This window comes from Salmo trutta, chromosome 27 (genome assembly GCF_901001165.1).
Source record: "Salmo trutta chromosome 27, fSalTru1.1, whole genome shotgun sequence".
In the NCBI taxonomy this organism is placed as follows: domain Eukaryota; kingdom Metazoa; phylum Chordata; class Actinopteri; order Salmoniformes; family Salmonidae; genus Salmo; species Salmo trutta.
Genome location: NC_042983.1, coordinates 11,752,188 through 11,765,410, shown reverse-complemented (window position 1 = coordinate 11,765,410; position 13,223 = coordinate 11,752,188). Strand labels below are relative to the sequence as shown.

Below are 13,223 nucleotides of genomic sequence, written 5' to 3'. Positions count from 1 at the left end.
AGCATATTAGAGCTCATGCATAGGCCTATATATGAGCCTAAAGCCCTCCCACCCCCAAAAAACAGAATATTTTTTTGCATTGTGCCGTTATACACTACATAGCCTACTGCATATTATACATGGCAGAAAAACAAAACAAAAAAGATAAGATTGTCTTTGGTACATAATTGGTCTAGCCAATACTCCAAAATTAACAAATTCTAGGAATCACATGTCACACGCGCCGAATACAACAGGTGAACCTTACCGTGAAATGCTTAATTACAAGCCCTTAACCAACAATGCAGTTAAGAAAATTAATATTTAAAGAAAAAATATTTAATAAATAAAAGAGCAACAATAAAAGAACTATAACGATGCTATATACAGGGGGTACCGGTACCAAGTCAATGTGCGGGAGTACAGATTAGTCGAGGTAATATGTACATGTAGGTAGGGGTAAAGTGACTATGCATAGATAATAAACAGCAAGTAGCAGCAGCTTAAAACAAAAGGGTGGGGGTACAATGCAAATAGTCAGGTAGCCATTTCATTAGCTGTTCAGCAGTTTTATGGCTTGGGGGTATAAGCTGTTAAGAAACCTTATGGTCCCAGACTTGGCGCTCCGGTACCCTAATATAGTTAATATAGTAATATAGTTGGTTCATATTTCAACCTGCGTGTCCTGATTGCGCCAGATGAGGGTGGACAAAAATCAACATGCACACACGGACGTATGCGCGCGCCCGGTCTGGTCAGCATGTAAAGTGTTGAAAGTTTCCAAGAGCAAAGTGGTCTCAGTCATTGGGAAAAATATGGAACTACCCAGACTTTGCCTAGAGCTGGCTGTCAGAACAAACTCATCAACCAGGCAAGGACTTTGGTCAGGGAGGTGACCAAGAACCCAATGACCAATCTGACAGAACTACAGAGTATCTCTCTATAGCACTACACCAATTTGGGCTTTAGGGAGAGTGGCCTGACAGAAGCCAATCCTGAGAAAAATGCACAACAGCACTCTTGGAATTTGCAAAAAGGCATGTGAAAGATTATTTGGCCCGAATGCAAAGCGCTATGTCTACAGAAAACCAAGCACAGCTCATCACCCGTCTAACACCATCCCTACCGTGAAGCATGGTGGTGGCAACATCATGCTATGGGGATGCTTTCAGTGGCAGGGGCTGGAAAAGGTTTTCACTTTTTCAGTATGTGGTATTGTGTGTAGATGGGTGAGAATACAGCAACAATTTAATCCATTTAGAATTTAGGCTCTAACATACAAAAAATAAGGGGTATGAATACTCCCTGAAGGCACTGTAGCCTATATGAATTATCGCTACTTCTGAAGCACATGTTGTCCCCTAGAAACTAATATAGAACCCTGTAAATACATTTATTTATTCTGAAAAGCAAAAATGTTGATACAAATAACAGTCATTGAAATAAAAAAAAAGTTAAGTGGAATTTGAATTAGTTTGACATTATGTTAAAGCACTATTTTCCTACTAACATGCATTACATTGAAAAATGTACACCGTCTCTTCAAGAGCGTAACGTTTGTGTAGACAACTGGCTAATGAGGTTAAAAAAAAAAACATGACTGAACAAAGTGTAAAACAAAATGGTTAAAGGCCTGCGAAAAGATTTAGAACGGCCCACAACATGGTTTAGGAATGTAAAATGCAGCAACCCAATCCTCAACAGGAAGATAACAACATTGCGCTGGTTAATATTGGTCAGATCTTTTGAACTGTATGTGCTAGAAGTAAACAGTAGCAATGGTGCAAGCATGACACTAATCAATCTGCGCTCAGGAAACGACAGCACAGCAAAGCCTTATCATTACAACAATTATTCTAAAAATAAATACAAATATTGGTCACTGGTGCTCACAAATTATAACTGCAGGTCACACAGAAAAATATTTTGTCGCATACGTGACCCAATTGACCACACTTTAGAGTCCTGGTCGTAACAGTGTCTAACCTGAGATAACAGCAATATCCAGTCACGTATACACACTGTTCCCAGATAATGATATGCATTCATTAGACACACAGAACATGCACCACGCATGTTTGTTTTCCACTACGTCCCTCGTCAAAGCCAACTACCTGAGACACATTAGTTGCCATGACAGGGTCACCGGTCAAAGCGGTGAGGATTAAATAGTTCCACTGACAGAGGCATTTATTCGCGGAGTACGGAACAGAAATGAGTCACTGAACTATAATGACATACGTAGTAATTGTATCCTTTCTTCTGGGCCTTCACGGCAGACAGCGTCTCCTATGAATCTTGTTCAGAGGGAGGTGGATTCTTTAAGAACAAATTGACCTAATCGGGGTCAACCTCTGTGCATCAAAGGCTAATGATGCAAAGCCGGTTGCGGTGACACGTGTGGCCCAGGAGTCTACGACGCTGTCCCCGAAACAAAGAAAGCACTAATGATTTTACACAGGAGAGAGCAGCGCATCCATCTGTTTATCCATATGAGCCTATGGGAATCACTAGGAGAAAAACAACAAGAAAGCCAACAGGGTCCAGCCATGCAGAGTGCAATTGTAGAGAATGATTACACAATTTATTCATGTCAATTATTCCTTACTTACAAAAAATGGTATACGTTTGAGACAAAGTCAATGGAAATGCTAAGCTAATATTTCAGCAAGATACCTCCCATCCATGATAGTCATACTCCTATATTGCCAGGGAAAGTACTAATCATGATGGTGACGCAATACATAGGCCTAATTGGAATTCAAAACAGAACATTGTTGTCAGGAAGGTATGTTGGGGGCATTGGGTGCATGGAAGAAAACCAGTTACTCAAGAGGAATTTAGCATTCTTGCATTATTTTGCCATTCCCCTCACTGACATAACCTAGGCCTACATGCACTATTTCAACCACAACAAGGACGCTAGGTCTATAAGTTACACGTATCTTGTGGGTCCAGAGTGAGTCATTGTTAACACACCTCCACTGTGATTGCCTTAGGCTAGGGCAATCTCCCAGAGGCAAAGGCAGAGATAGACCCTGGTCAGGTAGAGAGAGCTCCACAGATCCCAAGGGATTATTATAAACAGGGCTTTAAATTGCATTGACTGCTCCTCTACCACTGGCCTTCAAGGACATTCACTGAGATAAATCAGCAGTGACTGTAGTAAAGGTTAGCCGATGGTAGCCCTAGATGGTGTTCCGCAGAGCTTTAGACCAACACGGAAGGCTTTGAATTTGCCTGCGTCCAAACTGAATTGTTCCATTTCATTGAAATTGTGAAGTGAAACGGAGCAATTCAATTTGGATTCAGGCAAGCTTTGAAGACCTCCAGTGAGACAGCACCACAGATTCTCTAGGGTTCTTATCATTGCTACTTTGGGTGCTACATCAGATTGGAGATGCTACACTTCAGCACTAGCCTAACGCATCTTCGAGGGAGCAGGGTATAATAATTGAAAAAAAAATGTATGAAGAGATGGGAAGAATGACCCCTGCATCTTATTCAATGCTACGATTCCTTTTTTAAATTCAATTTGAGCTCAACATCTGGAGGTGTACATCTTTTTAAACCACCGTCTGAATATAGGCCTAAAGTTATCAGGTAAAATGAGAGCAGTCCAGACTAGGCTATATGAAAAAAAGTGTGGTAATTTATACAACGGGTGGGTCTAATCCTGATTGGTTAAAAGCGCATTCCAGCTGGTGACTATTCCACAAGTTACCACCGGCTAAATCTATGACGTTAAAATGCCTATTTACTCTGTTCCATCTGACTGGACAATCCACTGTCTCATCAGACCATCCAGGCAATTTATAAACTTGATCTCCACTATAAAAAGCATCTAGACACTATCACCCATTTCTTTTAGGCTAACATTTAGTTTTCAACAGTGGAGATTTGTATAAACCCTAGTGTTTGTCTCTGACATTTGCAACATTGTTTCAATATTCAAATTCGATCTCCAACTGTCCCATAGTAATGAATGTATAGGGGACGAGAGAGGAATCAAATCAAAAACAAAATAAAATTGTATTAGTCACATTCGTCGAATACAACAGGTGTAGGTAGACCTTACAGTGAAATGCTTACTTACTAGCCCCAAACCAACAATGCATTTAAAAAAATATATATGGACAAGAATAAGAGCTAAAAGTAACAAATAATTAAAGAGCAGCAGTAAAATTACAATATTGATACTATATACAGGGCGGTATCGATACAGAGTCAGTGTGCGGGGGCACCGGTTAGTTGAGGTAGTATGTACATGTAGGTAGAGTTATTAAAGTGACTATGCATAGATGACAAAAGAGGGTAGCAGTGGTGTAAAAAGGGAGTGAGGGGGGGGGGGGGGGCACTGCAAATAGTCTGGGTAGCCATTTGACTAGATGTTCAGGAGTCTTATGGCTTGGGGGTAGAAACTGTTTAGAAGCCTCTTGGACCTAGACTTGGCACTCAGGTACCACTTGCTGTGCGGTATTAGAGAGAACAGTCTGACTAGGGTGGCTGGAGTCGTGGACAATTTTTAGGGCCTTCCTCTGACACCGCCTGGTATAGAGGTCCTGGATGGCAGGAAGCTTGGCCCCAGTGACGTACTGGGCCATACGCACTACCCTCTGTAGAGCCTTGCGGTTGGAGGCCGAGCAGTTGATGCAAACAGTCAGGATGCTCTCGATGGTGCAACTGTAGAACATTTTGAGGATCTGAGGACTCCTGAGGGGAAATAGGTTTTGTCGTGCCCTCTTCACGACTGCCTTGGTGTGCTTGGACCATGATAGTTTGTTGCTCTCAACTCCCGTTGATGAGAATGGGGGCGTGCTCGGTTCTCTTTGTCCTGTAGTCCAAAATCATCTCCTTTGTCTTGATCACGTTGAGAGAGAGAGGTTGTTGTCCTGGCACCACATGGCCAGGTCTCTGACCTCCTCCCTACAGGCTGTCTCGTTGTTGTCGGTGATCAGCCTACCACTGTTGTGTCATCGGCAGATTTAATGATGGTGTTGGAGTCGTGCCTGGCCATGCAGTCATGAGTGAACAGGGAGTTCAGGAGGGGACTGAGCACACACCCCTGAGGGTCCCCTGTGTTGAGGATCAGCGTGGCGGATGTGTCGTTACCTACCCTTACCACCTGAGGGTGGCCTGTCAGTAAGTCCAGGATCCAGTTGCGGAAGGTGTTTAGTCCCAGGGTACTTAGCTTATTGATGAGCTTTGAAGGCACTATGGTGTTGAACGCTGAGCTGTAGTTAATGAACAGCATTCTCATGTAGGTGTTCCTTTTGTCCTGGTGGGAAAGGGCAGTGTGGAGTGCAATAGAGATTGCATCATCTGTGGATCTGTTGGGGCGGTATGCAAATTGGAGTGGGTCTTGGGTTTCTGGGATGATGGTGTTGATGTGAGCCATGACCAGCCTTTCAAAGCACTTCATGGCTACAGACGTGAGTGCTACGGGTCGGTAGTCGTTTAGGCAGGTTACCTTAGTCCCTGTGCCCAAGAACACTATGGTGGCCTGCTTAAAGCATGTTGGTATTACAGACTCGGACAGGGAGAGGTTGAAAATGTCAGTGAAGACATTTGGCAGTTGGTGAGCACATGCTCGCAGTACAGGTCCTGGTAATCCATCTGGCCCTGTGGCCTTGTGAATGTTAACCTGTTTAAAGGTCTCACTCACATTGGCTACGGAGAGAGTGATCACACAGTCAACCGGAACAGCTGGTGCCCCCATGCATGTTTCAGTGTCATTTGCCTCGAAGTGAGCATAGAAATAGTTTAGCTCGTCTGCTAGGCTCGTGTCACTGGGCAGCTCTCTGCTGTGCTTCCCTTTGTAGTCTGTAATGGTTTGCAAGCCCTGCCACATCCGACGAGCGTCAGAGCAGGTGTAGTACGATTCGATCTTAGTCCTGTATTGATGCTTTGCCTGTTTGATGGTTTGTCAGAGGGCATAGCGGGATTTCTTATAAGCTTCCTTGAAAGCGGCAGCTCTAGCCTTTAGCTCAGTGCGGATGCTGCTTGTAATCCATGGCTTCTGGTTGGGGTATGTACGTGCGGTCACTGTGGGGATGACGTCGTCATCGATGCACTTATTGATGAAGCCAGTGACTGATGTGGTGTACTCCTCAATGCCATCGGAGGAATCCCGGAACATATTCTAGTCTGTGCTAGCAAAACAGTCCTGTAGCTTAGCATCTGCTTCATCTGACCACTTTTTTATTGATCTAGTCACCGGTGCTTCCTGCTTTAATTTTTGGAATCAGGATAGAATTATGGTCAGATTTGCCAAATGGAGGGTGAGAGAGAGCTTTGAATGAGTCTCTGTGTGTGGAGTATAGATGGTCCAGATTTATTTTTCCTCTGGTTGCACATTTAACATGCTCATAGAATTTTGGTAAACAGATTTAAGTTTCCCTGCATTAAATTCCCCAGCTACTAGGAGCGCTGCCTCTGTAGAGCATTTTCTTGTTTGCTTATGGCGGAATACAGCTCATTCAATGCTGTGTTAATGCCAGCCTCTGACTGTGGTGGCATGTAAACAGCTACGAAGAACACAGATGAAAACTCTTGGTAGGTATGTTAAAGCATGTAGTGTGGTCTACAGCTTATCATGAGATACTCTACCTCGGGCCAGCAATAGCTCGAGACTTCCTTAGATATCGTGCACCAGAGGTCATTTACAAAAATACATAGACCGCCGCCCCTTGTCTTACCAGACGCCGCTGTTCTATCCTGACGGTACATCGTATAACCAGCCAGCTGTATGTTGATATTGTCGTTGTTCAGCCACGACTCTGTGAAGCATAGCATTTTTCAGTTTTTAAATGTCTCGTTGGTAGCTTAATCTTCCACGGAACTCGTCAATTTTATTCTCCAAAGACTGCACGTTTGCTAGCAGAATGGACGGAAGTGTGGGTTTATTTGATTGCCTACGAATTCTCAGGAGGCAGAATGGCCTCCTCTTCACGCAGATCACAGGTATCGTGGCCTGTTCCCGAGGAAGCCGTATATCCTTTGCGCCGGGCTCGTCAGAGTCATGAAAGAAAAAATATATATAATTCTGCTAGTCCGTGGTGAGTAATAGCAGTCCTGACTTCTAGAAGTTATTTTCGGTCAAAAGAGACGGTAGCGGCAACATTATGTACAAAATAAGTAACAAAAATAAGTTGCTAATAAACAAACAAAAAAACACAATCGGCTGGGGTAAAACGTCTGCCTTCTTCTCCGGCAGGCATTTCTCAGCCAGTCGAAATCATGAATCAGTTGGCATAATTTTATAGATATATACATAGAAATGTCAATTGAAAAAAAGTAATACAAAACAAAGTGCAGCTAGTTTGCAATCTTTCCAGCTTCAGTTTGAAGTTGTGTTGGCTAGCTCCTCTGAACAACAGTGTCCTAACGAGAGAGCACATTTTCTAAGCCAGGCGAAATCGTGCCTCATTAGCTCATTGTTATGGATGTATCCAAATAAATGTCACTTGAAAGCAGCTTAAACAAATGCAAATGCAGATACTTTGTTGTTAATCAGTCTGCACTGTTTGACGTGACTAAGTTGGCCGTAGCTGGCTATCTAGCAAGCAAGGGATAAGAACTTTGCCAGCCAGTATGGCAATGGAACATTTAAAACAAACAACTGGGTCGCGTCTCTGGCAACCGAACCAATAGAACGAACGACCAGCCGGCTTGGGTAGCAACCCTAGATTTGTTTCAGGACCATATCTTGTGGAAGGATGAAATAGTATGAATAAATTCATCAAAATAAAGTTCATGAAAATGTGTCAATCATTATTTGAATATGTTTGTAACCCTCAACTTCGTTTCGGGCCTAACAACACCCGTGCCAATATATCCTCCAAACACCTGCTTCTCGGGCATTATCACTTAAATATAGTACAGAGGCAAGGAAAAGAGGCCTTACCTGTAGGCATTTTTGGATGCAGGCCGAGGGTCGAACTTGAAGAAGATGATACACATGTGGCTGTTAGGGGTGGGGGGCGCTCTCTTACACTGGGCACGGTCAATTTCAAAACTTGGACATGTTGACAAGAGCTGGAAGAAAATTATAGTATAGTGAGAAAAGCAGTAAAGTGGGAAGGGGTGAGGGGGAATTGCTGCAATTGACCAAATGCTTGGTTAATAAATTAAATACAGTTTTGCTTCAACACCAACCTGTCCTGAGCAATGAGAGAAGATCTGAAATAGACAATATGGCGGCGTACACACTGTTGGATTACCTCATGGAGCAAAAATATATTTCATTTAATTAATGGAGCATTTTCTAAATTCTTACATTCCTCTTGCAACTAGCGATGGGAGATGAGAAGACACTGGTAACTTCCACGTTGAGAGGAAGTAATGTTCTCGCTACGTAAATGTTAGTTGAAAAATTGCTGTCACATTTTTACACAAGCTAACAATTCTGTAGCTACTGTATGCTAAGCTCCTAACCTCATCCAAGTGGTAGGCTAATCCTGAAATATTCAATACAGGACACCAATATTGTTGACAAGCCCTCATTTGTGTCCACACACTTTATTGTAATCTGATAGAGAAGTGATTAGATAGGTCAAATGATGTTAAACAATGGACTTTGACCTAACACTTTTCCTCATCCTGAAAAAGTAAAAAATAAATCACAATATCAAACAATTACTCTGATCAGAATTGCATCAGAGGCCAACATTGGAATAATATTTAAATATTTTTTTCATGTAGGCCTACATAAATAAAAAGGTGTCAAACCATAGGTGATATGCATACAGCCTCATGTCCAAACCGTGCTGACATGTGGGAGGTGCCATAAAAATGTAGTCAACCTTTAATGAGACTTTTAATTACATAAATATAGGCTAAACACCAGTCATGTTTGACAAATATAAATGGGATAATTAACATTAAAGTCTAAAGGCTTGATTCTGTCAACATCCTCGAGGCACAGTTCGTTCATGGTCACAAGACTGGAGTGTGAAGAACAGTGCCTGTTGCGCACCGCACATCACCCACCTTGAATTTGAGCGGAGATGGTCAGCATTAAACTATTTATTTAACTGTAAAAACGTATTTGTTTAAAACCTGGACGTTTTATGAAGCATGTCTTACTGTGATTCAAAGTTGCCTAGCCAAAATACGGCCATAGAAATGTTGAGGGAATTATTTTATAAACACTTAATATGCCATTGAAACAAGCATTTTCCTCATATTCTATTGGTTTTGAAAACAACATTATTTTATTGTCAAGCAGCCAAAGGCATAGTCCTAATCATACTAGTAACCCATGTTAGTTACAGCATCTTTAGAGCTCCCTCTTTCTACATTTCTAAAATATATTTTAATCTCCGTCACATGAAACAGCTTGTGCGTGCAGTGCGCTTTTGAGAAGTGTTGTTTTCCACTAAATGCATTTTGGAAACATTCGCAGGTAGCCTGCAGACATGTGCGCATTGTTGAGTTTATAATATGAAGAAATAAAACTTGATCAACATTATAAGCTAAACGGTGTGATCTGTTGCATCAGCCTCATTGATTTAAAAATAAATTCTAATATGTGCAGTGATTGTATGAATTTTGGATCTGTTGTCTCAGAGTCCGTTTTAAACCATATACTTATTTATCATAATCCCGGGGATGACAGGACGCCCTTAATTTCGAGCCCTGGGAGGGAAATATTTAATAAAGACACTAAAAAGTATTTGGTTGTAGGATAATTGTAATGTTGCAATATTTTATAGGCTACCAAGGGTGGGGTGGGTATAATTTGTGTAACGTTCCAACAACTTTGTAAAGTACAAGTTAGCCAACAAACAACGCATACAAAGTAGTCTGATCAATTCACCTAGCTTACTAGCTGCCGAATAGGCATCAACTCACCACGTAGCTTATTTATTTTTCTCCCTTTTTCATGGTGTCCAATTGGTAGTTACAGTCTTGTCCGTACGGGAGTTGCAGTGACAGGACTCGGGAGAGGCAAAGGTCAAGAGCCGTGCGTCCTCCGAAACACAACACAGCCAAGCCGCACTGCTTCTTGACACAATGCCCACTTAACCTGGAAGCCAGCCGCACCACTGTGTCGGATGAAACACTATACACCTGGCGACCGTGTCAGCGTGCACTGTACCCGGCCTGCCACAGGAGTCGCTAGAGTGCGATGGGTCAAGTACATCCCTGCCGGCCAAACCCTCCTCTAACCCGGTCGACGCTGGGCCAATTGTGCACCGTCCCTTTGGTCTCCCTGTCGCAGCTGGCTGTGCCAGAGCCTGGACTCGAACCAGGATCTCTAGTGGCCCAGCTAGCACTGCAATGCACAGCTAGACCACTGCAGCACTCGGGAGGCCCACTTATTCTTAATGTTTGTCCATAGGCTACCAGAGTGAGGACAGACATTTTTCAGAATAAACTTAATTAAATAGCCCACTCCCTACCCGGTATCTTGTTCTGCCGCTATACAACTTTGTATGCGTTGTTTGTTGGCAACCTTGTTATTTAGATTCCTGTTATTTAGATTCCTGTTGGAAAGTTCTACAAATTAAACCCACCCCCAAGGGTGGCCAACCATCCTCCAGAGTTGTATTTTGAGACATAGGAAGAGTGTAGCCTACATTTGTGTCTGATTATCTATGGGGGGGAAAGATAGTGATGCATTTTATTTTGTAAAGTAACTCCTTGCATCATACAATGAAGTACAAATTTAGTTTGGACTACACACACATTTTTTTGGGGGGGGGGGGCAACAAGTGACTTGAGCTTTTGGACAAGTAAAAAAAACAATATGTTTTACAAGTTGCTCAAAAAGTTCATGTCAAGCCCTGATCAGCAGATTCTTTAAAAAAAACTCAACTGACACATGAGGTCAGCACCTGGTGACCACTAAAGTGTGTGCAGGCTTTTGTTCCTACCCAGCACTACAGCAACACACCTACTTCTAGAATTGGCTTCCTATTTCGCAACAAAGCATCCTTCGCTCATGCTGCCAAACATACCCTCGTAAAACTGACCATACTACCGATCCTCGACTTCGGCGATGTCATTTACAAAATAGGACCTGTACGCTCTCGTTGGCTGGCCTTCGCTTCATAATCGTCGCCAAACCCACTGGCTCCAGGTCATCTACAAGACCCTGCTAGGTAAAGTCCCCCCTTATCTCAGCTCACTGGTCACTATAGCAGCACCAACCTGTAGCACGCGCTCCAGCAGGTATATCTCTCTGGTCACCCCCAAAGCCAATTCCTCCTTTGGCCGTCTCTCTTTCCAGTTCTCTGCAGCCAATGACTGGAACGAACTACAAAAATCTCTGAAACTGGAAACACTTATCTCCCTCACTAGCTTTAAGCACCAGCTGTCAGAGCAGCTCACAGATCACTGCACCTGTAAATAGCCCATCTATAATTTAGCCCAAACAACTACCTCTTCCCCTACGGTATTTATTTATTTTGCTCCTTTGCACCCCATTATTTCCATTTCTACTTTCTTCCACTGCAAATCTACCATTCCAGTGTTTTACTTGCTATATTGTATGTACTTTGCCACCATGGCCTTTTTTGCCTTTACCTCCCTTATCTAACCTCATTTGCTCACATTGTATAAAGACTTATTTTTCTACTGTATTATTGACTGTATGTTTGTTTTACTCCATGTGTAACTCTGTGTTGTTGTATGTGTCACACTTCTTTGCTTTATCTTGGCCAGGTCGCAATTGTAAATGAGAACTTGTTCTCAACTTGCCTACCTGGTTAAATAAGGGTTAAATAAATAAACAAACTTCAACTAATAGTTATTTATTATGAAGTGGCCTAGAGAAGCAGAACACATAGCTAGCAAGTAACTTCTTATTTCTAGTTGCAAACAACATTAAGGTTAGCTTGTTAAACCAATCTTTTCTCTAATATCTCTGGTTAAGCTAGCTGACTAACGTTACAATGATTAGAAATCTAACGCTAGCTAGCTATAGCAATAGTGAGCAAAAATGTCCAATCTGAGAACCAAGACAACAAAATGCCCATTATAGCCTCTTGCTTATAATGTTACCTTTAGTCAACAACTTTGATCAAACACAGATTGCAGCGAGTTAGCAAACTAGCCAGCTAGCTAAAAGCAGCAGTCTTGCACTAGATAGCTGTCACAACAAGGACAAAACAGGCAAGTGACAACTCTTTGCTACCGGTCTGTTATGCAACACAATACAAAATAAGAATATATTACAATTAACCTGCCGGGTTGCCTACTTTGAGTAAAGTAAAACGTACTCACTGTTACACTTGCTTCTGAAGATCAATTCATTCGGTTGGCTAATAAAAAATAAAAAAACGTATTCGCACATATAGGTTGCATTTGATTTAGTTTGTCAGTAGGCTAGACCGGAACTTTCAGTTCAATGTCACTGGACGAATGAGAACTCCGCTCGCCCGGTGGATGGTTCCAGAATGGCCCGGGTGTAAATCGGGTGCATCCACTTCGATGGCGACCATCGAGCAACACACACTGTGATTCGCCGATACTAATGTCGCGTTCATATCAAGTCATGTCGGGAACTTGTAAATATGACGGGAAAAAAACGTCTACATTCGATGGGGAAAATGCACGTGAACGCTCATCCAATTTGTAATTGGTAGTGCAGTATGAAGACAGGCAGAAACAACTTCTCCAATCGAAGTCCCCGATCACACCTGTAGGCGATGTCATTGTTACGTTAGCTCGCTAATGCCACGTTCAAACCAACTGGGAACTCGGAAAAATACGAGCTCCGACAGGGCATAATCGTTTTGAATGGTCATCCAACTCGGGAATTCGGGCCTCTTTCTAGAGCCCCGACTTTCCGACCTGAATTTCACTGACGTCATGATTTGACCTCGTAAATTCCCAGTTGTTTGAACACACTGGAGTCGGAAATCCGAGCATCAGAGTGCCGAGCACCCAGGTGTTTTGAACTTGGATCTCGATCTGAAGTCACGTACCACTGAAAATGGCAACAAACATGGCCGCGGTTTCGGCTGTAAATTCATATCGGCATTGGTCAATGGTTTTTGCATTCCCTCAGCACTCCGCCAAGATGTGAACGTGGCATAACCCTGAGAAGACTGAGGAGATTGTCCAGATTTCTCATATCATTATTTGTAAAGTTAATGTCAGTTTTATCATTTCAATTAGTTGATAGACTATTTAAATTAGTTGATAGAACATTTCAATTAGTTGATTTTAGTATTTTTTGGCAATGCATGTGACTGGGTAGGAACAATTTGGTCGTTTTGGTCAGTGTTTCCTAT

At 42.5% G+C, this 13,223-nt stretch overlaps 1 protein-coding gene across 5 annotated transcripts in view; it reads right to left on the bottom strand.

Annotated features, from left to right (window-relative positions):
* The window catches only part of LOC115164311 (transport and Golgi organization 2 homolog), a 49,314-nt gene extending 36,901 nt beyond the window's left edge, over positions 1-12,413 (bottom strand). Inside the window, exons 1-2 of one of the 5 annotated variants that reach the window (XM_029716659.1) lie at positions 12,186-12,413; positions 7,886-8,016 (exon numbers count right to left, since the gene is read on the bottom strand). In XM_029716659.1, the coding sequence (XP_029572519.1) occupies positions 7,886-7,941 (56 nt within the window). In that variant the 5' untranslated portion in view covers positions 7,942-8,016; positions 12,186-12,413. Of the gene's footprint in view, positions 1-7,885; positions 8,017-11,136; positions 11,156-11,988; positions 12,085-12,185 lie in introns of those variants that run through there. The other 4 variants (XM_029716658.1, XM_029716662.1, XM_029716660.1 and 1 more) reach the window with 4 other exon arrangements.
* Positions 12,414-13,223: the final 810 nt, after the last annotated feature.